Genomic DNA, 26,539 nt, shown 5'->3' on the forward strand with positions numbered 1-26,539 from the left:
CTTTTTATTATTTTTTTAACCTATTTTTTTCTCTTTTAAACATTTATCAATATTCAATCTTTATATTTTATCATTTTGAATTTTGGGGGGCATGTTTAATATTTTTTTGTTTTTTTTTAAAGAGTTTTTAGAATCGCAGCAACACATTTTAATATTTTCTTTTGTTAATCATTTTACTGTATTTTTTTATCAATATTTAAAAATATATATTTTATTTCATATATTGTTGAAATTTCAAAAAGATGTAATCCCATTTTTTGAGTAATTGTTTTTACTTTTTTCATTGCAAATATTAACTTAATGCCCCAGTGGCGCAGAGCACTGCGTAGCAGCAAAATGTCAAGTCAAGTTTATTTGTGACGCCCTTAATCACAAAGTGTCAAAATGCTGCACAGACCACAGATTATTGCAAACCAAATTTATGATCTAAAACCTACATGAGGGCAAAGAAAAACTCAAAAACTTCAACATGAGGAAAGTCAAGTCAAATTGATATGTTTGGCCCTTAATCACAAGGAATCTCAAAGGGCTGTACAGACTACAAACAATTATGACACCATCCCCTGATCCAAAACCTACAAGAGGGCAAGGAAAAACCTCAACATGAGGAAAATGAAGAAACCTTGAGAAGAGACCGCACATGAGGTAATCATAGACAAATATAGTGGCAAGCCCTAGGTAAGGATTCCACTATGTAAAAGAAATACACATTTCTCCACCTATGATTTTTGACATTGGGTTGAAAGTTGATGTATTTTAGCCTAAAGTCCAAATCAATGCTTTGTTTTAGTTGTATGGACTCGTGGTACACATACACCCAACACACGACAGGTCCCGGGTTTGAGACCGGGTGGAAACGTGTTATCCTGGACAGGGATGGGCGCCACCAGGCTGTACTCGCCCAAGACGCATGGCAGAAAATGGCGTCCCTACAATGTGGTTAAGGGAACCCAGGAGGTACTCAATAATACACACTGTCCCTTTAATGCTATACAGTGGTTGGAACATTTATTTTGAATGTATTTTTAAAAAGCATCGTTTCATTCTTATTAAATACGGTTACATATTTCGTCACATTCAAGATGACATTTTATTTTGAAATATTGAAAATATACTTTATCTTTAAATGTATTATCTTTTATTCTATTTACAAATATTATTGCTTTACATTTTTTAAGAAAAACGGAAGAGTTTTCCTAGCTTTTTTCATGTCGTCCCACCCAACCTCGAAAAAAACCAAACCGTCCAGAGTTGTGTAATTAATCACTGCCGTTTAATTCAGCCGGCGTTGGTTATATTTACATATCCGATTGAATGGAGGAGCTCCGTTACGCAGCTTGAGCCTCGATCCTCTTCTTCCTGAGCTGGAGCCTCCTCTCTCTCTCGTACTCCTTCATACGCATCACGTAGCTAGGAAAGCCAAAAAGGAGGAGTCAGTCAAAACAGGGGGGAAAATCTCAGGGACTTCAGAGGCTCACTCTTGATGCTGGCAGTAGTCCCAGTCGTGTTTTTCGTGCTTGCAGGCAAAGAAGTTGGGCCAGTTGTCTCGTTTGCACTTCATGAATTTCAGGAGATGGTGAGCGCAATAATCTCGCTGCTCTAACGGAAGCTGGGCCAGGTTCATTTGCTCCTGCGTCGCCACCATCTCTGTGAGACGGAAACGCGAGTTATAAGGAGAGGAGACACCAAGGAGAACAAGAGTGGACTGTACAAATAACGCCCAAGGTATAGAATATCCCGCTCGAAGGACCAATTGTTAGGTTGGTTTAAGGCTTCAAGCAGTCAAAATGAGGAGAGAAAACGTCGATGATTAGTGGGTGAACTTGCAAGGAGAACAAGAGTGGACTGTACAAATAACACGCAAGATATAGAATCTCTCGCCCGAAGGACTAATTGTTAGGTTGGTTTAAGGGGACACTCAAAATAAGAGAAAAAGTCAATGATTAGTGGGTGAACTTGCAAGGAGAACAAGAGTGGACTGTACAAATAACACACAAGATATAGAATATCCCGTTCGAAGGACTAATTGTTAGGTTGGTTTAAGGGGACACTCAAAATAGGGAGAGAAAATGTCAATGATTAATGGGTGAACTTGCAAGTAGAACAAGAGTGGACTGTGCAAATAACGTGCAAGGTTTTGAATATCCTGCTAGAAGGACCAATTATTAGGTTTATGCTTTAGTGGACCAAGATATACATTATTAATGTTAGATTTATAGTTTGACACTCAAAAATAAGGAGAGAAAATGTCAATGATTAGGTTAACTTGCAAGGAGAACAAGAGTGGACTGTACAAATAACGCGCAAGGTATAGAATATCCCGCTCGAAGGACCAATTAGTTGGGTTGGTTTAAGTGGACACTCAAAATAATGAGAGAAAACGTTGATGATTAGTGAGTGAACTTGCAAGAACAAGAGTGGACTGTACAAAAACCCAAGATGCAACATATCTGAAATGAATGATTGTTAGGTTTTTAGTTTGACAATCAGTAAATTTTAACTCACAAGGTGAACAAGAGAATAATGTACAAAAAACCCTCGAGATATACATGATTAATTTTAGATTTATAGTTTGACACTCAATAAGGAGAGAAACATCAATACATTTTGAACTTGCATGGAGAACAGGGGAGGACTGTATAATGCTCACGATAGATCGAAAATATCAGACTTGAAGGAGCAGTTAGGTTTAGAGTTTAGCGGACACTCAAAATAAAGTGAGAAAACGTCAATGATTAGTAGGTGAACTTGCAAGGAGAACAAGAGTGGACTGTACAAAAACCCTCAACATGGACCATATCTGACTTGAATGATTGTTTATAGTTTGACACTCAAAATAAGGAGAGAAAACATCAATACATTTTGAACTTGCAAGGAGAACAGGAGAGGACTGTATAAATAGCGCTCGAGATCAAACATATCAGACTTGAAGGAGCAGTTGGGTTTATAGTTAAGCGTTGTCTTGACATTATAGAAGACTTTACTTATAAAAGCTCTCATATAGGAAAAACCAAAGACGCACGATATTGTTGTAAACAATGTTGCTATCAATAAAGATAATTGTAATTCTCTTGTTCCAACCCATACCAATAAAATCCTACTTTTGGATACTGAAGAAGAAAGCTCTTTTATAAGATGATAGGTAGGTCGAGAGATTTTATTACAGAATATTCCGGGCACAAATGAGGTCAACGGATCTGCAAAAAGTACTGTTGGAGAGAATAAAGCGTGACTTAGTCGACAATCATTTAGGACTTACTTTGTCAGTAACAACTATAATGACAAGAGACTGTTATGCTCACGATAACATTATAATATTGCACAAAGTGCATATTATAGGTGTTTTTATTATGTAAAAGTACACCATTCCTAAACATTATATAAGTGCGCCTATATTGATTGCACACATGCTTTCGCCCCCCAAAAATATATCACTCATCAAGTGGCAGTATCTTAACAGGTTCGATTCCCGGCTCCACCATGTTATATGTCGAAGTGTCCTTGGGCAAGACACTGAATCCCTAGCGCCCCCGATAAGTAGGTCTGCGCCTTGGCCGCTATCGGTGTGTGTGAATGTGAAAGCGTGAAGCACATTGTAAAGCGCTTTGGGAGGTCTTCATTGACTTGAAAAGTGCTATAGAAATGCAGACCATTTACATGATTGGAAATGTATTTTCCTCGTTTATTATTACTAATCATTTCTTACGTAGTCTCGCCGACAAACTCTCGCGAGATTAGGCTATGGCAGCGCTACGATTGTTATATTTTGCGACGATAATTTTTATTTTTAAGAGTAAAGGTACAACTGATAAAAATAATAATAGGTTGATTCTACAAAGGCCCCTATTCAAAATAAAACAAAGAATACATACCTCTCTCTTTCCTCTCAGGAAAACCAAACGTAGGATCAAACTCGAATTTCTTCTTCGGGTCCGGTTCGGTGTCAGTCTCGGTGATATACCGTCGAACTAAATGTGCTCCCATGATGATATTATCGTTTTTATCAATTTAATCGATCTATTTTATCAATTTTGGGCTGTTATTTTCCAAAAAGCTTGAGTCTCTTTGCCATTCGGTCACCTACACAAGCCCCTTGGAGCCACTTCCGTGTGGACCGGAAGTAAACATCTGACACGAAGTCCTTTGATCAATGTCTTCCCTTTAAACAAGTGGCAAAGGTTCCGCACTGTGCTTTGCATTAACAGGGGAAATAAAAATTATTATTTCTTATATTTGAATTTGATCATAAACGGAGTCCTTCGGAAAATATCGTCCCCTTTTAACATTTGACAAAAGTTCCGCTCATCATATGGTTTAACTAAAAAAAAGGAAAGAAAAATCATATATATTTTAATTTGGTCATAAAAAGGTTTTTATTTAAATGTTGCCTGTACGTCCAGTCATCTCTCCATTTTTACCCTTGTTTCCTTCTCCAGCCACCCTGTTAGCCACTTGCCTGCAGGCTATGGCTTGCTATTAGCCTCATTTGTTGTTAGCTTTTCGTCCTTCCACGGCTGAAAGTCGCAGAGTCCTGTCCTTCAGGTACCTTTGTCCTAATTCAGGCACCTTCCACTTGTTTCCACTGTTTCCTTCTCTAGCCACTCATGTTAGCCAATTAGCTGCAGGCTAATGTTTGCTGCTAGTCGCTTTTGCTGTTGTTAAGTTTTCTTGCTTGGTTCTTGGGTATCACTCGCCTTCCACGGATGAACAACACTGAGTCCCGTCATTCAGGCACCTACCACTTGTTTCCACTGTTTCATTCTCTAGCCACTCATGTTAGCCAATTAGCTGCAGGCTAATGTTTGCTGCTGGTCGTTTTTGCTGTTGTTAAGTGTTCTTGCTTGGTTCTTGGGTATCACTCGCCTTCCACGGATGAACAACACTGAGTCCCGTCATTCAGGCACCTTCCACTTGTTTCCACTGTTTCCTCCTCATGCCACTCGCCTGCAGGCTATGGCTTGCTATTAGGCTCGTTTATTATTGTTAGCTTTTCGTCCTTCCACGGCTGAAAGTCGCAGAGTCCTGTCCTTCAGGTACCTTTGTCCTAATTCAGGCACCTTCCACTTGTTTCCACTGTTTCCTTCTCTAGCCACTCATGTTAGCCAATTAGCTGCAGGCTAATGTTTGCTGCTAGTCGCTTTTGCTGTTGTTAAGTGTTCTTGCTTGGTTCTTGGGTATCACTCGCCTTCCACGGATGAACAACACTGAGTCCCGTCATTCAGGCACCTTCCACTTGTTTCCACTGTTTCCTTCTCTAGCCACTCATGTTAGCCAATTAGCTGCAGGCTAATGTTTGCTGCTGGTCGTTTTTGCTGTTGTTAAGTGTTCTTGCTTGGTTCTTGGGTATCACTCGCCTTCCACGGATGAACAACACTGAGTCCCGTCATTCAGGCACCTTCCACTTGTTTCCACCGTTTCCTTCTCTAGCCACTCCTGTTAGCCAATCGGCTGCAGGCTATGGCTCGCTACTCGCCGCTTTGGTTATTCTTAGCTTTTCCTCTTTTGTCCTTCAGTGTCATTCACAATCCACGGCTGAATGTCCCGGAGTCCTGTTATTCGGGCAACTCCCACTTTTTCCATTGTTTACTTCTCTAGTCACTTATGTTAGCCCCCTTGCTCGCAAGCTATGGCTAACCGCTATTGTTCGTCTCAATAAAACTTTCTCTCGCAATCTTTTGAGTTATTTCTCCCGCTCGCAGCTAAAGTGAGTTGCATCTGCTCTGACCAACTCCAGCTTTTGGCTCTTTCCAGCCGCTCCGGGTGTATACAGCTTGTTTTTTTTTCTTGCTGCTAGCGAAAATTGACGGCAGCTTTCATGTCCTGTTGCTAGCTTAAAACTTTCGTTGCTAGAAAAGTAGGTTTGGTCATTTAGCCTTTGGACTTGTGTAGTAAATCATCCAATGCACATTTTTCAGCTCGATTCGACGTTACAACGACCTCTAGTGGCAAATGTATATATAAACACTGTCCCTTTAAAATATCAGCTGCGTTGACTAGAAAAAAATCCAGCGGGTGAAAACAGTATCGGTCTTTCGCCTCGTTGAAAATGACAGTCGCGTTTATTGTGAAAGGTCCGCAAATAAAAGAGAATTCCAAAATAAAATGCATTTTCAAATGAAAGGCGAAGAGCGTCGAGTCCAATCTCACAATCCGTCCCGGTCGTCAAAGTGCGTTTGTTGCAGAACTTTCACGTGGTGCTCGTAAATTTTCAGGGCGGGGCCAAGTTTGATTGACAGGCCGGTCAATACGTCGCGGCGCCGCATCAGAAGAAGAGATTTGCCGTCGAGTTCCTAAAAGAGAAAGAAAAACGCGGCGCCATTCTTCTCCAGAAGAAAAAAAACACCGGAAAAAGGAGACGAAAGAAAGGAAAAAGAGGGAAGAGAGAGGGAAAAAAGCAAGAAAAACGAAGCAAAAAGTAAACGGGAAAAGAAGGGAAAAGAAAGGAAAAAAGGAAAAAAGCAAGAAAAAAGAAGCAGAAAGTAAGGAAAAAAGAAGGGAAAAGAAAGGAAAAAGATGGAAGAAAGAGGGAAAAAAAAGCAAGAAAAACGAAGCAAAAAGTAAGGGAAAAGAAAGGAAAAAGAGGGAAGAGAGAGGGAAAAAAGCAAGAAAAACGAAGCAAAAAGTAAGGGAAAAGAAAGGAAAAAGAGGGAAGAGAGAGGGAAAAAAGCAAGAAAAACGAAGCAAAAAGTAAACGGGAAAAGAAGGGAAAAGAAAGGAAAAAGAAGGAAAAAAGCAAGAAAAAAGAAGCAGAAAGTAAGGAAAAAAGAAGGGAAAAGAAAGGAAAAAGAGGGAAGAGAGAGGGAAAAAAGCAAGAAAAACGAAGCAAAAAGTAAACGGGAAAAGAAAGGAAAAAGAAGGAAAAAAGCAAGAAAAAAGAAGCAGAAAGTAAGGAAAAAAGAAGGGAAAAGAAAGGAAAAAGAGGGAAGAAAGAGGGAAAAAAAGCAAGAAAAACGAAGCAAAAAGAAAGGGAAAAGAAAGGAAAAAGAGGGAAGAGAGAGGGAAACAAGCAAGAAAAACGAAGCAAAAAGTAAACGGGAAAAGAAGGGAAAAGAAAGGAAAAAGAAGGAAAAAAGCAAGAAAAAAGAAGCAGAAAGTAAGGAAAAAAGAAGGGAAAAGAAAGGAAAAAGAGGGAAGAGAGAGGGAAAAAAGCAAGAAAAACGAAGCAAAAAGCAAAGGGGAAAAGAAGGGAAAAGAAAGGAAAAAGAGGGAAGAAAGAGGGAAGAAAGAGGGAAAAAAGATGCAGAAAGGAAGGGAAAACGAAGAAAAGACACATCCAAGATTGTGCTTCAAGTTATGTAGAAAAAAATTAGAAGAGAAAAAAGAAAGAAGGAAGTAAAAAGAAAGGAAAAGAGGAAGAAAAAGGGGACAAAAAAGAAAAAATAGAGGAAAAAGACAAAGAAAAGAAACAGAAAAAAACTAAAAAACCTCAAAAGATAAAAGGAGAGGAAAAGAGGAGATGAAAAGAAGAAAATAAAAAAATGAAATAAAAAAGGGGAGTAAAGAGAAAAATTAGGGAAAACAAAGAAAGAAAAGAAACAGAAAAAAACTAAAAAACCTCAAAAGATAAAAGGAGAGGAAAAGAGGAGATGAAAAGAAGAAAATAAAAAAAATGAAATAAAAAAGGGGAGAAAAGGGAAAAATTAGGGAAAACAAAGAAAGAAAAGAAACAGAAAAAAACTAGAAAGACTCAAAAGAAAAAGGGAGAGGAAAAGAGGAGATGAAAAGAAGAAAATAAAAAACAACTGAAATAAAAAAGGGGACAAAAGAGAAAAATTAGGGAAAACAAAGAAAGAAAAGAAACAGAAAAAACTAAAAAGACTCAAAAGAAAAAAGGAGATGAAAAAAAGAAAAGAAAAAAACTGAAATAAAAGAGGGGAGATAAGAGGAAAAATTAGGGGAAAAACAAAGAAAAGAAACAGAAAAAGAGAAAGACTCCAAAAAAAAGGAGAGGAAAAGAGGAGATGAAAAAAAGAAAATCAAAAAATGGAAAGAAAAAGAAAATAGAGAAAAAAAAACAAAGGAACAAAGGGCAAAGAAAAAAAGGGGGGGGAAATGAAAGTAAAAGAAGGGAAGAAAGGATTAAAAAAAAAGGCTTCTCATTAGGGTCCCCAATTGAGAACTAGCGCTCCCTAGTGGTCCAAACAACAACCGCGCGTTGTCGCTCTCTAGCGGTAAAAACGAGAACTGCGGGCTGACCTGAGTCCCAAAGGCCGCGGCTTGTTCGGGAAACCCGGCGACGGTAAAATACGTCACCACGTCGGAGACGGTCCACTCCGCGAGCTTCTTTTCGATCTTTAGCATCCTGAAAATGGAGAAAATACTCTTTCAAACCATTTTCTTTTTTCATATTTATTTCGAATGACGTTTATATGGAAGTATTTCTAACCCGTTCGGGCTGGGTTCCTCTGATTGGTCGGCGTCCCTGGGGGAGGCGGTGGGCGTGAGCAGGCACGAGGACACGCCCAGTTCCGTCTTCAGCCCCGCCCCTAGCGCGAAAAGTGACAAAATCACGGGGTTTTTTTAGGGCTTGTCACGGATGTCGCGTGGCGAGAAACTCACCGTTGAAGACCGTCCGGGAAGGCTGGACTTGGATCTGATCAGAAGAAGAAGAAAAAGAAGAATTACTAGAAGAAAAAAGGTGAAGAAGAAGACAAACAAGAAGAAAAAGAAGAAGTACAAGAAAGGAAGAAAGTGAAGAAGAAAGCAAAGAAGAAGAAGGTGAAGAAGAAGAAGACGAAGAAGAAAAAAGCAGAAGGGGAAGAAAAAGAAGTGGTAGAAAAAGAGGAAAAGAAAGAAGAAGAAGAAGAAGATGAAGAGAAACAAGTGGGGAAAAAGGAGGAAGAAGTAGACGAAAAGGAAAAGAAAGAAGAAGAAGAACAGGAAGAAGAAGAAGAAGTCAAAGTAGAAGCAGAAGGTGAAAAAGAAGACAAACAAGAAGAAGTGAAGAAGAAGACAAACAAGAATAAGAAAGGGTGGTGAAGAAGAAAATGAAGTAGAAGGGGAAGAAAAAGAAGGAGAAGAAAAAGAAGAAGAAGAATTACAAGAAGAAGAAGGTGAAGAAGAAGAAGACGAAGAAGAAAAAAAGCAGAAGAGGAAGAAAAAGAAGTGGTAGAAAAAGAGGAAGTTTAAGAAGAGGAAAAGAAAGAAAAAGAAGAAGAAGAAGAAGAAGTTGAAGAGAAACAAGTGGGAGAAAAGGGGGAAGAAGTAGACAAAAAGGAAAAGAAGGAAGAACAGGAAGAAGAAGAAGTCAAAGTAGAAGCAGAAGGTTAAAAAGTTGACAAACAAGAAGAAGAAAGGGTGGTGAAGAAGTAGACGAAGAAGATAATGAAGTAGAAGGGGAAGAAAAAGAAATGGAAGAAAAAGAGGAAGAAGTAGAAGAGAAAAAGAAACAAGAAGTATAGGCAGAAGAAAAAGAGGAAGGCAAAGATACAGATGACAAAGAAGAAGATTAAAACGAAGCAGAAGAAGGAGGGGAAGAAAAAGGAAGATGAAGAAGCATAGGAAAAAGAAAACAAAGAAGAGTAATAGAAAGAAGAAGATGAAAAAAAGAAGAAAAAGAAGTGCAAGTTGAAGAAGAAGAAGAACAGGAAGAAAAATAGTTAGAAGTAGAAGGGGAAAACAGAGAAGAAGAATAGGAAGAAGAAGGAGAAGAAGAGGAAGTAGAAGAGGAAAAGAAAAAAAAGAAGAGGAAGAAGAAGAAGAGGAGGAAGAAGACAGAGAAGATGAAGAATAAGACAAATAAAAAGAAGACAAAGAAAAAAGAGAATGAAGAAGAGGAAGAAGAAAATGAAGCAGAAGAGGAAACAAAGAAGTGGAAGATGAAGAAAAAGAACAGGGAAAAAAAAGAGGAAAAAGTAAAAGAGGAAACGAAAGAAGAGAGGGAAGAAGAGGAAGATGAAGAAGAAAGAAGAATGTAGTAAAGCATCCCAAGAAGGAACGGCCATTACCCGGAGATCCAAAACGGAGTCGGGAGGCGAGCGGGCTCTTTCACCAAGTGGAGCTTGAGAACGCCGAAAGGGAGTAAAGTCCCATATCTGACCGGAAGGATCGGAGGAAGAGAAGACCTTCCGGTCGCCGGCCGGAATTCCCAGAAGGCCTGCCGTCCCGAGTGACAGGGGTTAAACACGCGGCTCTCGCTCTCTTATTTTCCCTCCCCTTTTTTCTTTCAATTCCTCTCTATCTCTTTCTTTTTTCTCTCTTCCCTTCTCACCCTCTTTCTCTCCTTTTTTTTTTTAAATGTTCTCTCCTTCTCTCTTGTCGTGACGTCACAATATTCCAACAAGCGCCTCGGGTTATAGGCGAACTCCTTCTGTTTTTCGCAGCTCTGGCGCACTCTAGCGGCTAGATTAGGAATTGCTCTTCGATCGAATGACAAAGCCAACCTGGGTCTGTGGCGGCGGTTGCCGTGGCGACGAGTGATGGCGTTTCATCTTCTTCGCTCTCCTCCCTCGCATCTTCCTCCGTCGGAACGTCGCCCTCCAGTGGTTGCTGGAAGAATAGCAAAACAAGAAAGAAAAGATAGGTTCTTAAATGGGTCGGAGTCACAATCGCGAGAGAGAGAGAGAGAGAACAAGAAAGCAAGAAAAAGTTAAACAGTTAAGAGGGAGGGACAGAGGAAAGAGAGAGAGAAAGAGAGAGAAAGGAAAAAGAGTGAAAGAAAGACAAAGAATAAAGAGAGAGAGAACAAGAAAGCAAGAAATGAGATAAACAGTTAAGAGGGAGGGAGAGAGAGGTTGAAAGAGAGAGCAAGGAAAAAGAGAGTGAAAGAAAGACAAAGAATAAAGAGAGAGAGAACAAGAAAGCAAGAAAAAGTTAAACAGTTAAGAGGGAGGGACAGAGGAAAGAGAGAGAGAAAGAGAGAGAAAGGAAAAAGAGTGAAAGAAAGACAAAGAATAAAGAGAGAGAGAACAAGAAAGCAAGAAATGAGATAAACAGTTAAGAGGGAGGGAGAGAGAGAGAGAGAGAGAGAGAGAGAAAAATAATTAAGTCAATAAAGAAAGAAAGGATAGAGAGGAGAGAGAGGGATAGAGAGAGAGAAAGAAAGAAACAAAGAAACAAAGACAGAAAGAAAATTAAAGAAGAAAAAAAGAAAGCAGAGGGAGAAAGAAAGAAAAAAAGAGAGAAAGAAAGACAGAATAAAGAGAGAAAAAGAAAGCAAGAAATGAAATAAACAGTCAAGAGAGAGAGAGAGAGGAGAGAGATATAGAAAGATAATTTAGTCGAAAAAGAAAGAAAGAAAGAATAGAGAGGAATGGAAAGAAAGAAAAAAGAAAGAGAAAGAGTAAAAAAGAAAGAGACAGTGACAGGGAAAGAAACAAAATTAAAGGAAAAAAAGAAAAAGGGGAGAAACAGAAAGAAAGAGATATAAAGAGACAAAGAAGGAGGGAGAAAAGATTAAGTGAGAGTGATAGAGAGAGACAGAGAGAAATGAAAGAGGGAAAGTGAAAGAGAAGGTGTTGTGGGATTAAAAGCCCCGAATCGGCCCGCGACCCGCGTGTCACCATTTGAGAAGTCCTTTTAGCGGATGCGCGCGCCACCTTAGCCCCGCCCCTTCCTCGCCACACCTGCACACATGCACGCGCAGCCTTTTGGGCAAGTCACGTGACCTAGGATTCAACTCTTATTTCCGCTCACCTTTGCGGAATTCCAGGTAGACGTCAGCGGAGGGGACTTCCGGTCCACCTCGCCTCTGTCCGGGCGGGGTCCCGGCCCCCCTCCCCCCAACGGAACTTCCGCCCTCCGAGTCCCGGTCCGTGTGACGTCACAGGCCAAGTAACGCGCGTCCCCAGTCGCCCCTCGGCCGCTCTGGCGGTTCTTGCGCTGCACCTTGGCCGCGTTCCGGTACGAGACGGATCCCTTGTAGCTGACTTTCAGCACGGTCCGCTCCCGGATCAGTTCCTCCAGTTGGGTTCTGGTCCGTTCCGGGTCCGGGCCGTGTCGCCTCCGGACCATGCGGCAGATCCGGTCCAGGTCCGGACGCGCTTTCCGCGAGCGGAGGGAGTCGATGGTTTCCAGGATCCAGTCTCGGTACTGGTCGCTCGCGGACATGGTCTTCGCGGTCTTTGTGGGACTACGGAAGCCGTTTGGGGGAAATTCTTGCGCTTTTCTCCTAGATGGCGCCGCGTTTGTCGGGTTTTACGCATAAAAGCCGCGCTCTTTGTTCCTGGCCTCCTCGTGTTCGTACACAAAGACTGACGCGCACACGCGGCGCGCCACGCGCACAGATACGCGCCTTTTGGGGGGAAGGGGGGGGGGGGGGGGTTCTCAATGGCGAGGTCTAAAGTCGCCATCATCAGAAATAATGCGAACCGTTATTTGTGTATATCCAGGGCCGTGCCAAGCAAATGAGAGTTGGGGGAGTGGGGAGTCCCCCACGGGTGTAATATTAAATCGAGCATTCTTGTATGATTTGGGACAGGGCTGTCTAACTCATTTGAGTCACATGAGAGAGAGAGAGAGAGAGAGAGAGAGAGAGAGAGAGACAGAAAATAAAGAGAGAGAGACAGAGAGAGAGAGAGAGAGAGAGAGAGAGAGAGAGAGAGTGAGAGAGAGAGAGAGAAAGCAAGAAAAGAAGAGAGTGAAAGAAAGACAGAAAATAAAGAGAGAGAGAAAAAGAAAGCAAAAATGAGTAAACCAGTTAAGCGAGAGAGGAGAGAGAAATATAGAAAGATAATTAAGTAAAAAAAAGAGAAAGAAAGAAAGAAAAAAGGGAAGCAGAAAGTGAAAGAAAGAGAATTAAAGAAAAAAAAGAGAAAAGGAGAGAAGGAGAAAGAATGAGAAAGAAAGAGAGAGGGGGAGGAAGAGAGACAGGAAGCAAAAAAAAGAGTGAAAGAAAGACAGAAAATAAAGAGAGAGAGAAAAAGAAAGCAAAAATGAGTAGACCAGTTAAGCGAGAGAGGAGAGAAAGATAGAAAAATAATTAAGTAAAAATAGAAAGAAAGAAAGAGAGAAAGAAAGAAAGAAAGAAAGAAAGAAAGAAAGAAAGAAAAGAAAGGGAAGCAGAAAGTAAAAGAAAGAGAATTAAAGAAAAAAAAGAGAAAAGGAGAGAGGGAGAAAGAATGAGAAAGAAAGAGAGGGGGGAGGGAGAGAGACAGGAAGCAAAAAAAAGAGTGAGAGAAAGAGAGAGAAAAAGAAAGCAAAAATGAGTAAACCAGTTAAGAGAGAGAGGACAGAGAAATATAGAAAGATAATTAAGTAAAAAAAAGAAAGAAAGAAAGAAAAAAAGGGAAGCAGGAAGTGAAAGAAAGAGAATTAAATAAAAAAAGAGAAAAGGAGAGAGGGAGAAAGAATGAGAAATAGAGAGAGAGAGAGAGGGAGAGAGAGAGAAAGCAAGAGTGAAAGACAGAAAAAAAAGAGAGAGAGTGAAAGAAAGACAAAGACTAAAGAGAGAGAGAACAAGAAGCGAGAAAGAGATAAACAGTTAAGAAAGAGAAGAGAGAGAATTATAGAAAGATTATTAAGTAAAAAAGAAAGAAAGAAAGAGAATGAAAGAAAAACAGAGAGAGGGAGAAAGAATGAGAAAGAAAGAGAGGGTGAGAGAGAGAGAGAGAGGAAGCAAGAAAAAAGAGAGTGAAAGAAAGACAAAGACTAAAGAGAGAGAGAACAAGGAGCGAGAAAGAGATAAACAGTTAAGAAAGAGAAGAGAGAGAATTATAGAAAGATTATTAAGTAAAAAAGAAAGAAAGAAAGAAAGAAAGAAAGAAAGAAAGAAAGAGAATGAAAGAAAAACAGAGAGAGGGAGAAAGAATGAGAAAGAAAGAGAGGGAGAGAGAGAGAGAGAGAGAGGAAGCAAGAAAAAAGAGAGTGAAAGAAAGACAAAGACTAAAGAGAGAGAGAACAAGAAGCGAGAAAAAGATAAACAGTTAAGAAAGAGAAGAGAGAGAATTATAGAAAGATTATTAAGTAAAAAAGAAAGAAAGAAAGAGAATGAAAGAAAAACAGAGAGAGGGGGAAAGAATGAGAAAGAAAGAGAGGGTGAGAGAGAGAGAGAGAGGAAGCAAGAAAAAAGAGAGTGAAAGAAAGACAAAGACTAAAGAGAGAGAGAACAAGAAGCGAGAAAGAGATAAACAGTTAAGAAAGAGAAGAGAGAGAATTATAGAAAGATTATTAAGTAAAAAAGAAAGAAAGAAAGAGAATGAAAGAAAAACAGAGAGAGGGAGAAAGAATGAGAAAGAAAGAGAGGGAGAGAGAGAGAGAGAGAGAGGAAGCAAGAAAAAAGAGAGTGAAAGAAAGACAAAGACTAAAGAGAGAGAGAACAAGAAGCGAGAAAGAGATAAACAGTTAAGAAAGAGAAGAGAGAGAATTATAGAAAGATTATTAAGTAAAAAAGAAAGAAAGAAAGAGAATGAAAGAAAAACAGAGAGAGGGAGAAAGAATGAGAAAGAAAGAGAGGGAGAGAGAGAGAGAGAGAGAGGAAGCAAGAAAAAAGAGAGTGAAAGAAAGACAAAGACTAAAGAGAGAGAGAACAAGAAGCGAGAAAGAGATAAACAGTTAAGAAAGAGAAGAGAGAGAATTATAGAAAGATTATTAAGTAAAAAAGAAAGAAAGAAAGAGAATGAAAGAAAAACAGAGAGAGGGAGAAAGAATGAGAAAGAAAGAGAGGGAGAGAGAGAGAGAGAGAGAGGAAGCAAGAAAAAAGAGAGTGAAAGAAAGACAAAGACTAAAGAGAGAGAGAACAAGAAGCGAGAAAGAGATAAACAGTTAAGAAAGAGAAGAGAGAGAATTATAGAAAGATTATTAAGTAAAAAAGAAAGAAAGAAAGAGAATGAAAGAAAAACAGAGAGAGGGAGAAAGAATGAGAAAGAAAGAGAGGGAGAGAGAGAGAGAGAGAGAGAGAGAAAGGAGAGATTTCAAGTCTCGCAAGGAGGCAAATTCCCTGAAAATGCCAATGATGACGTCACCGCCAGAACGCAATCAGGACCCAAATGCGTAACGTCCCTGCCTCGCTTTGAGAGTTCATAGGTTCCGTGGTGCAGCTAACACGCGAAAGGTCCTCGCTTCCGGATCGGGTGGAAACATGGGTCCCGTCGGGCCGCATTTGCCCAAGACACACCACGGGAAAAGGTGCCTCCATGACCCGTGCGCTTAAAGGATCCACCCGTTTAAATCGATCATTATTTTTACTGTATGAAAGTACTACTTTTTCTCTTTTTTCTCTCTCTCTCTCTTTTCTCCTCACTTTTCCTCTTCTCTCTCTCTCTTTTCTCCCTTTCTTTGCCTCTTTCTCTCCCTTTTCCATTTCCTCTCTCTCTTTCTCCTTCTTTCTCTATCCGTCTCTTTTTCTTCTATTCTCACATTCTTTTTTTCTCTTCTCTCTCTCTTTTCTCCCCTTCTTTGCCTCTTTCTCTCCCTTTTCCATTTCCTCTCTCCCTTTCTCTATTTTTCTCTCTCTTTCTCCTTCTTTCTCTGTTTGCCCCTTTTTCATCTATTCTCACATTATTTTTTTTCCTCTTCTCTCTCTCTCTTTTCTCCCTTTCTTTGCCTCTTTCTCTCCCCTTTTCCATTTCCTCTCTCTCTTTCTCCTTCTTTCTCTATCCGTCTCTTTTTCTTCTATTCTCACATTCTTTTTTTCTCTTCTCTCTCTCTTTTCTCCCTTTCTTTGCCTCTTTCTCTCCCTTTTCCATTTCCTCTCTCCCTTTCTCCTTCTTTCTCTACCCGTCTCTTTTTCTTCTATTTTCACATGCTTTTTTTCCCTCTTTTCTCCCTTTCTTTGCTTCTTTCTCTCCCTTTTCCATTTCCTCTCTCTCTTTCTCCTTCTTTCTCTATCCGTCTCTTTTTCTTCTATTCTCACATGCTTTTTTTCCCTCTTTTCTCCCTTTCTTTGCTTCTTTCTCTCCCTTTTCCATTTCCTCTCCCCCTTTCTCCTTCTTTCTCTACCCGTCTCTTTGTCTTCTATTCTCACATGCTTTTTTTCCCTCTTTTCTCCCTTTCTTTGCTTCTTTCTCTCCCTTTTCCATTCCCTCTCTCTCTTTCTCCTTCTTTCTCTACCCGTCTCTTTGTCTTCTATTCTCACATGCTTTTTTTCCCTCTTTTCTCCCTTTCTTTGCTTCTTTCTCTCCCTTTTCCATTTCCTCTCTCTCTTTCTCCTTCTTTCTCTATCCGTCTCTTTTTCTTCTATTCTCACATTCTTTTTTTCTCTTCTCTCTCCTTTCTCCCTTTCTTTTCCCCTTTCTCTCCCTTTTCCATTTCCTCTCTCTCTTTCTCCTTCTTTCTCTATCCGTCTCTTTTTCTTCTATTCTCACATGCTTTTTTTCCCTCTTTTCTCCCTTTCTTTGCTTCTTTCTCTCCCCTTTCCATTCCCTCTCCCCCTTTCTCCTTCTTTCTCTACCCGTCTCTTTGTCTTCTATTCTCACATGCTTTTTTTCCCTCTTTTCTCCCTTTCTTTGCTTCTTTCTCTCCCTTTTCCATTCCCTCTCTCTCTTTCTCCTTCTTTCTCTACCCGTCTCTTTGTCTTCTATTCTCACATGCTTTTTTTCCCTCTTTTCTCCCTTTCTTTGCTTCTTTCTCTCCCTTTTCCATTTCCTCTCTCTCTTTCTCCTTCTTTCTCTATCCGTCTCTTTTTCTTCTATTTTCACATGCTTTTTTCTCTCTTTTCTCCCTTTCTTTGCTTCTTTCTCTCCCTTTTCCATTTCCTCTCTCTCTCTCTCCTTCTTTCTCTATCTGTCTCATTTCTTCCATTCTCACATTCCTTTTTTCTCTTCTCTCTCTCTTTTCTCCCTTTCTTTGCCTCTTTCTGTCCCTTTTCCATTTCCTCTCTCCCTTTCTCCTTCTTTCTCTACCCGTCTCTTTTTCTTCTATTTTCACATGCTTTTTTTCCCCTCTTTTCTCCCTTTCTTTGCTTCTTTCTCTCCCTTTTCCATTTCCTCTCTCTCTCTTTCTCCTTCTTTCTCTATCTGTCTCTTTTTCTTCTATTCTCACATTCTTTTTTTCTCTTCTCTCTCCTTTCCCCCTTTCTTTTCCCCTTTCTCTCCCTTTTTCAACTTTTTTCAGGTCAACATGGATTTTTCTCTATTTATCTTTGCTCGTCCGGGAATGGGCGATTGTGATTTTTGGACCCGCCGGTGAGAATATAAAAGGGACATGTTGCAAAACGTTCCCAATCGAAAGGGAAAAAAAAAAAATGAGGAGGGTTCCCGCCGCCTGTCTGGCCGTTTTGGCCTTTCTGGCTTCCGCCATTGACGGCGACCCGCTGTAAGTATGAGAAAATGATAAGACGGCGCTCGTAAGTCAAGGTAACAGAGTCCGTACGGTGCCGTGGAAATTTGCCGCCGTCCCGACCAGCTCGAAACACGTGACTTTCAAAATAGAGTGACTTCTCCCGAAGGGTAACGGAGTTTGTAACCGAATGACTCTGTTGTCAAAGTAACGAGTGACCTGGGAAAGTAACGATCAACGGAGTAACGCGGTGAGGTCTTTGACCGGAGTTTACTTGTGGAGATGGGAAATCCGACCGTTTTTAGAGAATCGGCTTTTTCAGCTCGGCTCATTCAAAAAGAGTCGGCTCTTTAGAGTCCCAAACGGCTCTTCGGGTTGTTTTTGTCGCTTCGATTCCTACGTTACCGATTATTATGCAAAGTGTGGCTTTTTTTAAAAAAAAGGGGGGGGGATTCAATAAAAGAAGCAAAGGAAAAAAATAACCTCACAAAAGGAAAAGAGCGATAAATAAAGAAAACATACAAAAGTATCTACATCGACATATTTATAAATCTACAGAAAAAAGATATAGTATAAGCAATATAACCTTAAAAGTCAAGAAGACAATGGACCAATCAAAAGAGGGAAAAAAATGCGTCTCGGAGGAAACCGGCTGTTGATTGGTGGGAAGCCGGCTCCCTTTGTTAAATGTGGTGAAATGACATCCGAGCCGTTTAGTGTTACCTGTGGTGTTCCGCAGGGTTTAGTACTTGGCCCCCTTCCTTTCAGAATTGACATGCTTCCGTCATCCTGGAAGGGGGATGATCTCATGTGGGGTCCCTTCATTGTCCTTATGTTGAGGTTTTTGAGTTTTTCCTTGCCCTCATGATTGCCCTATCTCTCTCTCTCCCTCTCTCTCTCCCTCTCTCTATTTCTTTCTCATTCTTTCTCCCTCTCTCTTTTGCTCTTTTTTTTCTTTAATTCTCTTTCTTTTACTTTCTGCTTCCCTTTTTTCTCGTTCTTTCTTTCTTTCTCTCTTTCTATTTTACTTAATAATCTTTCTATATTTCTCCCTCCTCTCTCTCTTAACTGGTTATCTCATTTTTGCTTTATTTTTCTCTCTCTCTTTTACTGTCTTTCTTTCACTCTTGCTCCTCTCTCTCTCTTTCTTTCTCATTCTTTCTCCCTCTCTCCTTTTCTCTTTTTTTATCTAATTCTCTTTCTTTCACTTTCTGCTTCCCTTTTTGTCGTTCTTTCTTTCTTTCTTTTTACTTAATTATCTTTCTATATTTCCCTCTCCTCTCTCGCTTAACTGGTTTAGTCATTTTTGCTTTCTTTTCCTCTCTCTCTCTTTATTTTCTGTCTTTCTTTCACTCTTTTTTTTGCTTCCTGTCTCTTTCCCTCCCCCTCTCTCTTTCTTTCTCATTCTTTCTCCCTCTCCCTTTCTCTTTTTTTCTTTAGATATGTCCTCTAACATAGATAGAAAAAGAGAGTATATAGACTGACAAGACCAAGAAATATAGTATTGGGACACTAAGTATCTCTAACGGAACAAAACATGAAATAGAATGACACAGGATATGTGTTCTAACGTAGAGAGAAAAATAAGAGCTTAAATAAAGAGAGGGACAAGACCATGAAATATATTAATGGGACACAAACTAGCTGTAACTGAACAAAACATGAAAGAGGAATGAAAAAAAAGGCCTCTAACGTAGACAGAAAAAAATAGAGTACATAGAGCGACAAGTCCACGAAATATGTTAATGGAACACAAACTCGCTGTAACTGAACAAAACATGAAAAGGGAATGACACAGGATAAGTACTCTAACATAGAGAGAAAAAATAACAGAGTAAATAAAGAGTGTGACAAAACCATGAAATAAGTTATTGGGACGCCTGACGAGCTCCAACTGAACAAAACATGAAAGGAGAATGACACAGGATAAGTACTCTAACGTAGATGGAAAAATAAGAGCGTAAATAAAGAGTGTGGCAAAACCATGAAATAAGTTATTGGGATGCCTGGCGAGCTCCAACTGAACAAAACATGAAAGGAGAATGACAGAGGCTATGTTCTAACGTAGAGAGAGGGATACAGAGATTAAACAGATAGAGTGACAAGACCACGAAATATGTTAATGGAGCACAAACCTGCTGTAACTGAACAAAACATGAAAAGAGAATGACACAGGATAAGTACTCTAACATAGATAGAAAAATAAGAGAGTAAATAGAGTGACAAGACCATGAAATATAGTATTAAGACACTGACTAGCTCTAACTGAACAAAACATGAAAGGAAAATGACACAGGATAAGTATTCTAACATCGACAGAAAAATAAGAGTATACAGATAGAGGGACAAGACCTCGAAAAAAGCTATTGGGACACTGACTAGCTGTAACTGAACAAAACATGAAAGGAGAATGACACAGGATAAGTACTCTAACGTAGAGAGAAAAATAAGAGAGTAAATAAAGAGTGTGACAAAACCATGAAATAGGTTATTGGGACACTGACGAGCTCCAACTGAACAAAACATGTAAGGAGAATGACAGAGGTTGTGTTCTAATGTAGAGAGAAAGATACAGAGATTAAACAGATAGAGTGACAAGACCATGAAATATAGTATTGGGACACTGACTAGCTCTAACTGAACAAAACATGAAAGGAAAATGACACAGGATAAGTATTCTAACATTGACAGAAAAATAAGAGTAAACACATAGAGTGACAAGACAATGAGATACGGTATTGGGACACTGACTAGCTCCAACTGTACAAAACATGAAAGGAGAATGACACAGGATAAGTATTCTAACATAGAAAAATAAGAGAGTAAATAAAGAGTGTGACAAAACCATGAAATATGTTAATGCGACACTAAGTAGCTCTAACTGCACAAAACATGAAAGGAAGCTGTAATGTCCCATCTTCTTGGTTCCAGAAAAGTGATGTCTTCCCCCAACCTGCTGCGAGTAGGAACAGAAGAAAACATTTTTGTGGAGTGCCAAAACTGCAACGGGTACGACATCGAGGTGCGCATCAATGTTATGAACTATCCGACTAAAACCAGACAACTGATGCCGAGTACACATGTGACCCTTACGAGGGGCAACAACTTCCAAGGATTCGGACAAATTACGGTAAAAGAGAACCTTTTTCCAATCTCTGTCAGCACTTAACGGCACCGGTCCATCCCGGTCCCAGATTCCGGCCAAGGACTTTAGCACAGACCCCAACATGAAGCAATACGTGTACCTGCAAGCTCAGTTCCCCGACCGGCTGTTGGAGAAAGTGGTACTGGTCTCGTTCCAGTCCGGATACATTTTCATCCAGACCGACAAGAACCTCTACACCCCCGACAGCACGGGTACGCGACGGACGCCGTCGTCTTCGTCGGTTTCGGCAACTCGAATCTGGTCTTTTGTCTCGCAGTCAACTACAGGATGTTTGGAGTGACTCCTAACATGTCACCGGTGGAGAGGGATGACGACAGTCGAGATGATCCCGCCGCTATCGTCATTGAAATGACGGTTGGTGTTTTCATCTCCGGCAGCCCACCACATTTTCAGGGCCACAGGACCGGTCTTAGCTAGTTTTTCCTTATTGAACACTACACAGGGCGCAGCGCACGATAGGGATCGGGTGCCCTCTGTTGCGGCCGCCTTACGACGACACGGTATTTGAAAATTCAGCAAAACCGAGTCGGGTCCTGGTTTATTCGAGTACTGATCACTATATTAATAGGACACAAACTAGCTGTAACTGAACAAAACCAGAAAGGGGAATGAAAAAAAAGATATGTCCTTTAACGTAGATAGAAAAAAAAGAGAGTAAATAGACTGACAAGACCATGAAATATAGTATTGGGACACTGATTAGCTCTATCTGAACAAAACATGAAAGGGGAATGACACAGGATATGTGTTCTAACGTAGATAGAAAAAAAAGACAGTAAATACAGTGACAAGACCATGAAATATAGTATTGGGACACTGACTAGCTCTAACTGAACAAAACATGAAAGCGGAATGACACAGGATAAGTGCTCTAACGTAGAGAGAAAAAAAGAGACTAAATAGACTGACAAGACCATGAAATATAGTATTGGGACACTGACTAGCTCTAACTGAACAAAACATGAAAGGGGAATGAAAAAAAAGGTATGTCCTTTAACGTAGATAGAAAAAAAGACTGACAAGACAATGAAATATAGTATTGGGACACTAAGTGGCTGTAACTGAACACAACATGAAAGGGGAATGACACAGGATAAGTGCTCTAACGTAGATAGAAAAATAAGAGAGTAAAAAGAGTGACAAGACCATGAAATATAGTATTGGGACACTAAGTTGCTCTAACTGAACAAAACATGAAAGGAGAATAACACAGAATAAGTATTCTAACATAGATAGAAAAATAGGAGAGTAAATAAAGAGTGTGACAAAACCATGAAATGTGTTATTAGGACTCTGACTAGCTCCAACTGAACAAAACATGAAAGTGTAATGACACAGTAAAAGTGCTCTAATGTAGATAGAAAAATAAGAGAGTAAATAAAGAGTGTGACAAAACCATGAAATGTGTTATTAGGACTCTGACTAGCTCCAACTGAACAAAACATGAAAGTGTAATGACACAGTAAAAGTGCTCTAACGTAGATAGAAAAATAAGAGAGTAAATAAAGAGTGTGACAAAACCATGAAATGTGTTATTAGGACTCTGACTAGCTCCAACTGAACAAAACATGAAAGTGTAATGACACAGTAAAAGTGCTCTAATGTAGATAGAAAAATAAGAGAGTAAATAAAGAGTGTGACAAAACCATGAAATGTGTTATTAGGACTCTGACTAGCTCCAACTGAACAAAACATGAAAGTGTAATGACACAGTAAAAGTGCTCTAACGTAGATAGAAAAATAAGAGATTAAATAAAGAGAGGGACAAGACCATAAGATATAGTATTGGGACACTAAGTAGCTCTACCTGAACAAAACATGAAAGGGGAATGACACAGGATAAGTATTCTAACATAGACAGAAAAATAAGAGTAAATAAAGAGTGCGGCAAAAACGTGAAATACGTATCGGGACACTGAGGAGCTCCAACTGAACGAAACATGAAAGGTAGCTGTAATGTCCCTTCTTCTTGGTTCTAGTAGAAGAATCACTTTCAAATTGCTAGATACACGACAGCTTCAGTATCCATGAGTACTTCCGCAAACACAGGACGCCAAACGTATTGTTTGCCTCGAAAGGCATGGAACATGGAAGAAATGATTGTCATGTTTTGTTCCCCTGTTCTTTATTTCGCAGACGCCCGAAAATGTCATTTTACCCCTTGGAAGCTTCTATCTGAGATCAGGGATTCTTACCGGAAGCTACCGACTCGCTCAGAATGTCAGGTAGGTTTCTCTCGGGGGCCGGACGAGTAGATTAAAGAGAAAGAAAAAGAAAGAAATAAGAGAAAGAGAAAAGAAAAGAAAAGAGAGGGCGGGACAAAGAAAGAGAGAGAAAGAGAGAGCCTGAGAAACAAAAGAGATAAAAAGAGAAGTTGTGAGAGAGTGGGAAAGAAATCCAAAGAGAAATAGAATGACAGAAGGAGAGAAAAGAGAAAAAAAAAGACACAGAGAGTGAAAGAGACAGAGTAGGAGAAAAGGGGTGGAAGAGAGAGTAGAGCAGCAATCGATGGTGAGGAAGCATGAGGATGAGCTGTTTATATTTGACATTTTACAGTTTTGCACTTGTTATTGTTTTTGCACATTACGAGTGTCACTATATTGCGATTGCACTGAACGGAGGAAAAGTAAAATGTTATGCCTTGCTGTTGTTCAAAGATGTGTCACGAAAATGCTTTACCTCAGAGAAAATAATAAAACGGCTGTTTATTCATTTTGGGAGTGAATGGAGTTGTGGAAAGCTTGTTTGTTATCCATTAATGAAGTTTGACTGACCTATCTGACTCTTTTGTTGACATTCCCTTTAGCGCAGCACCATCTAACGGTTGCATAACGTAACTACATCCTCTACTGTAGCCAAGTCAAGTCACATTTATTTACGACGCCCTTAATCACAAAAATGTCTCGAAGGACTGCACAGGATTACAATTACAAAATTGCACAATGACCTGATCTTAAAGCAGCATGCACTTATAGCGCCTTATAATGCGGTGCGCCTTATGTATGGAAAAAGTGTAAATATATATCATTGATTGAAGGTGCGCCTTATAACACGGTTCGCCTTATAGTGCGGAAAATACGGTACTCTCTTATCCACACGCTTGCTCAGTTCCTCGACTACTCCAGATACTACTGTATGCATGGTCTTACTTTTCGAAAATGTGTGTTCTACCTAGTCACGGAGTATGGAAAATAGTGGCCAGGTTCCGAAGTCTGCCGCAGCAGAGTTACACGGCAGAGTTGGAAGTCAAAGATTACGGTAAGAGCCGACCTCCATTCACGGAACGCAAACTTCTGATCTCGTGGGAAATGTTTTCAATGTTTTCAGTTCTTCCCGGTTTTGAAGTCAAACTGGGACCTCAGGAGCCCTTCTTCTACAAGGACAAGGTTAACTTCACCGTTGAAATCACAGCCAGGTAAGTGAAAGATTGTATCGCTGTCTGATGTTCCTCGGTGTGAAGATGACTTTCTTCCTTTGTGATCTAGCTATCTTTTCGGTCGGGAGGTAGAGGGGACGGCCTTTGTGCTGTTTGGCGTTTTAACGGGTGGCGTAAAGAGGAGCTTTCCCGAATCTCTTCAAAGGGTGCCGGTGAGTACATTTGGAGATCCCCTTTCCATTTCACATGGTTCCTATCACAGTTTGAAAAGGAACCACAGAGAAACAGCATCTCATCTCACTCAAGCTTTTCAAGTACAAGTTCAACGCTACCCTGGCTAGTGCCCTGGATTCCGTAGCGCCCCTACGCCTCAAATCGGGACCTAAAAGACACACGCCTTGCTTGACTTAGGAAACTAGATCGCTCGAACAAGACTGCAGGAAATCTGAAAGAAAATGGCGCGCTACCAAGCTTTAGGTTTTCCGTCAAACCTGGTGTATAAAGCCCTTGCCTCTGTAAAATCAGCCTATTATTCGAAGGTGATTGCGGCACAAAAGAATAACCCCGAAATCCTTTTCGACACTGTAGCATCGCTAACGAGGCAACAGATGATTCCAGAGAGTTCTACCCATTCAGCTCATGACTTTATGAAAATGCTGGTCGACTATTGATCCCAAGAGCCAAGAAGAAATCTGTAGGTCTGAGAACCTTCTCGTTTTGGGCCCTGGTGCAGTGGAATTCTCTTATCCATATCCATTGCAGCCTGGTCATCCTGGGAGGGGGAAGACCTCATGTGCAGTCCCTTCTCAAGGTTTCTTCATTTTCCTCATGTTGAGGTTTTTGAGTTTTTCCTTGCCCTCATGTAAGTTTTAGATCAGGGGATGGTGTCATAATAATCTGGTTTGCAATGGTTTGTGCAGCCCTTTGAGACTCCTTGTGATTAAGGGCGTCATAAATAAATATGACTTAACTTGACTTGGTGGACAGGGTCCCAGAATTTGAGGTCAGGCGGCAATGAGTTCCAGAGCTGGGGGGCAGAGCAGCTGAAAGCTCTGCTCCCCATGGAGCTGAGGCAGGCAGGGGGTATAGTGAGAGGGAGGGAGTTAAGATGATCTGAGGGTGCGGGACGGTGTGGCCGTGTGAAGGAGGTCCAGCACATAGGAAGCCATGGGTCTTTTAACCCAATTTTATTGGATATCATGATTTTGAGTTAAACTGATGGTTTGGCAAGTATTTCCTTTATCTAAATAATTACTTGAGTAAAAGTATGTGCACGCCGTGCCGGTCATCCACATCCAAATTGTTACGGCTGCCATGGCGCCCAATCGGCTCCACCCGTGGGGCACCAGCTGCGGCTTTTTAACAGATTGGCTTCCCTTTTATTTAAGCTCAGTGCTTTCGCTCAACCTTTTTCAGTCCGTCAACCAACCTCTGCCCCGCAAGACCTGTGTTTTGACTCGGTCCTGTTTCCTGTTAGTATATCCTGTCCGGTATCGTTCCCGTTTATTTTGTCCTGTTTAATATCGGTTTCTAGTTTCGTTCCCGTCTAGTTGTCCTGTTTAATTTCGAGATCCTCTTTTGATATCAATCCTGTCTGTCCCGTCCTGTCCGGTATCAACCCCATCCGTCCGATATCTGCTCGGGCGATCGGTATCGATCTCGTCGGCCTCTGGCTTCCCGTCATTCCACGCCAGACTGCTGCCTGACGGGCACGACTGCCCCATTGTGTGAGAAACGTCACGCGTTTGGGTTCTCCTCCTGTTCCAGTTCATGACACAAACACTTGCTCTGGTCCGGGAGTTGAAGACGCGGTGAGACACGGAACGTCTACGCCAACAAACTGTTCCTGTATTTTGGACTTTTAGATCGAGAGAGGACGTGGAAGGGTCACGCTCAGGAGAGAGCATATGTTAGCGACAGTCCTGGACATGGACACCTTGGTGGGAAGTGACATTTTTATGTCCGCCAGCGTGGTAACATCGAGCGGTAAGAACGTTTTCGGGATGATTTCATTTCAAAATGTGCAGCGGTTCGATGCGAGCGAGTTTTCAGGCACCGAAATGGTGGAAGCCGAGTTGAGAGGCATCCGGATCGTCACGTCTCCGTACAGGATCCGGTTCCTGAACACGCCCAAATACTACAAACCGGGAATGCCCTTTGATGTCACGGTAAAGAGCAAAATCAATTGGTACTTTGATAAGATAATGTCTTCAAGTAGTTTTCATGCTGTATCTGGAGCACCTCCTGGTGGTCATTTTCCACCACCCCATGAATGACATGATTTTCATGATGGTTGGCTTCCCAAAGAGGTCCCGTCATAGTCAAAACTCGCCGAGTACAAACCTTAATTCGTGCGTTAAATTTTCTACTACTCAAATAGAAGTACTGTTTTGTATTTTACAAATAACGTCTGCAGCGTTTGAAAAATAATCTTGCTGTTTTGTTGCACAACTGTTTTCGGAGCAGACCGCGTATCCGCCTCGCCCCAGAAATATGCACAGAGAGCAGAGAAGTTGACGGAGAGGGAGAAGTTGTTTATTGATATTTGTCAGCGTTCAAACAGCGTTCTCATTCGTCTAAGAGACAATCAGCTCTCTTATACCCTCGGGAGCAGACACATCACGTCAGAACTATCACGTGTTGCTTAGTGCGTCCTCTCACGATGACGCGCTAGTTTTTCTCAAAGTGCATGCTTCCAGGAATTGACAATGTTTTTCTCAGAATGTTTTCGTTCTCCTTCGACTCCTTTCCAAGAAAATCGTTGGAGTCGGCCTGACCCAGCCAAATTCCTGTCAGCTTGCAAGCTGTTGCAGACCAAGGCGAGTGTTATTAATAATAACACT

General features: G+C 40.7%; 3 protein-coding genes across 6 annotated transcripts in view; 1 reads left to right on the plus strand and 2 right to left on the minus strand.

Moving 5' to 3' along the window:
- Positions 1-1,251: 1,251 nt before the first annotated feature.
- ndufb7 (NADH:ubiquinone oxidoreductase subunit B7) lies at positions 1,252-4,132 on the minus strand. The gene is made up of 3 exons (XM_088341320.1): positions 3,873-4,132; positions 1,479-1,647; positions 1,252-1,410 (listed from the first exon to the last, which is right to left on the minus strand). The coding sequence occupies exons 1-3, from the start codon at positions 3,982-3,984 to the stop codon at positions 1,329-1,331; spliced, it is 363 nt and encodes a 120-aa protein (XP_088197446.1). The 5' UTR covers positions 3,985-4,132; the 3' UTR covers positions 1,252-1,328.
- A 1,964-nt stretch (positions 4,133-6,096) lies between these two features.
- On the minus strand, positions 6,097-12,155 carry LOC148360481 (sterile alpha motif domain-containing protein 1-like). The gene is made up of 7 exons (XM_088341325.1): positions 11,635-12,155; positions 10,383-10,488; positions 9,948-10,096; positions 8,560-8,593; positions 8,387-8,486; positions 8,197-8,302; positions 6,097-6,290 (listed from the first exon to the last, which is right to left on the minus strand). The coding sequence occupies exons 1-7, from the start codon at positions 12,046-12,048 to the stop codon at positions 6,144-6,146; spliced, it is 1,056 nt and encodes a 351-aa protein (XP_088197451.1). The 5' UTR covers positions 12,049-12,155; the 3' UTR covers positions 6,097-6,143.
- A 4,876-nt stretch (positions 12,156-17,031) lies between these two features.
- The window catches only part of LOC148360482 (complement C3-like), a 36,840-nt gene continuing 27,332 nt past the window's right edge, over positions 17,032-26,539 (plus strand). For all 4 annotated transcript variants that reach the window (XM_088341321.1, XM_088341323.1, XM_088341322.1 and 1 more), the window contains exons 1-10: positions 17,032-17,190; positions 20,086-20,284; positions 20,349-20,511; positions 20,577-20,674; positions 22,457-22,545; positions 23,496-23,578; positions 23,648-23,735; positions 23,806-23,908; positions 25,562-25,682; positions 25,749-25,864. In XM_088341321.1, coding sequence (XP_088197447.1) covers positions 17,120-17,190; positions 20,086-20,284; positions 20,349-20,511; positions 20,577-20,674; positions 22,457-22,545; positions 23,496-23,578; positions 23,648-23,735; positions 23,806-23,908; positions 25,562-25,682; positions 25,749-25,864 — 1,131 coding nt within the window. In that variant the 5' untranslated portion in view covers positions 17,032-17,119. The remainder of the gene's footprint in view (positions 17,191-20,085; positions 20,285-20,348; positions 20,512-20,576; positions 20,675-22,456; positions 22,546-23,495; positions 23,579-23,647; positions 23,736-23,805; positions 23,909-25,561; positions 25,683-25,748; positions 25,865-26,539) is intronic.

The sequence above is a fragment of the Urocampus carinirostris genome, chromosome 8 (genome assembly GCF_059441175.1).
Source record: "Urocampus carinirostris isolate Australia breed hairy pipefish chromosome 8, RoL_Ucar_1.0, whole genome shotgun sequence".
Taxonomy (NCBI): domain Eukaryota; kingdom Metazoa; phylum Chordata; class Actinopteri; order Syngnathiformes; family Syngnathidae; genus Urocampus; species Urocampus carinirostris.

Coding starts and splice junctions, on each gene's coding strand:
- ndufb7 (XM_088341320.1), bottom strand. CDS start 3,984: ATGGGAGCACATTTAGTTCGACGGTATATCACCGAGACTGACACCGAA. Junction 1,648..3,872: donor TCCTGAGAGGAAAGAGAGAG/GTATGTATTCTT, acceptor TCCGTCTCACAG/AGATGGTGGCGACGCAGGAG. Junction 1,411..1,478: donor GACTACTGCCAGCATCAAGA/GTGAGCCTCTGA, acceptor TGGCTTTCCTAG/CTACGTGATGCGTATGAAGG.
- LOC148360481 (XM_088341325.1), bottom strand. CDS start 12,048: ATGTCCGCGAGCGACCAGTACCGAGACTGGATCCTGGAAACCATCGAC. Junction 8,303..8,386: donor GAGGAACCCAGCCCGAACGG/GTTAGAAATACT, acceptor CTCCATTTTCAG/GATGCTAAAGATCGAAAAGA. Junction 6,291..8,196: donor CCGCGGCCTTTGGGACTCAG/GTCAGCCCGCAG, acceptor TTTCTCTTTTAG/GAACTCGACGGCAAATCTCT.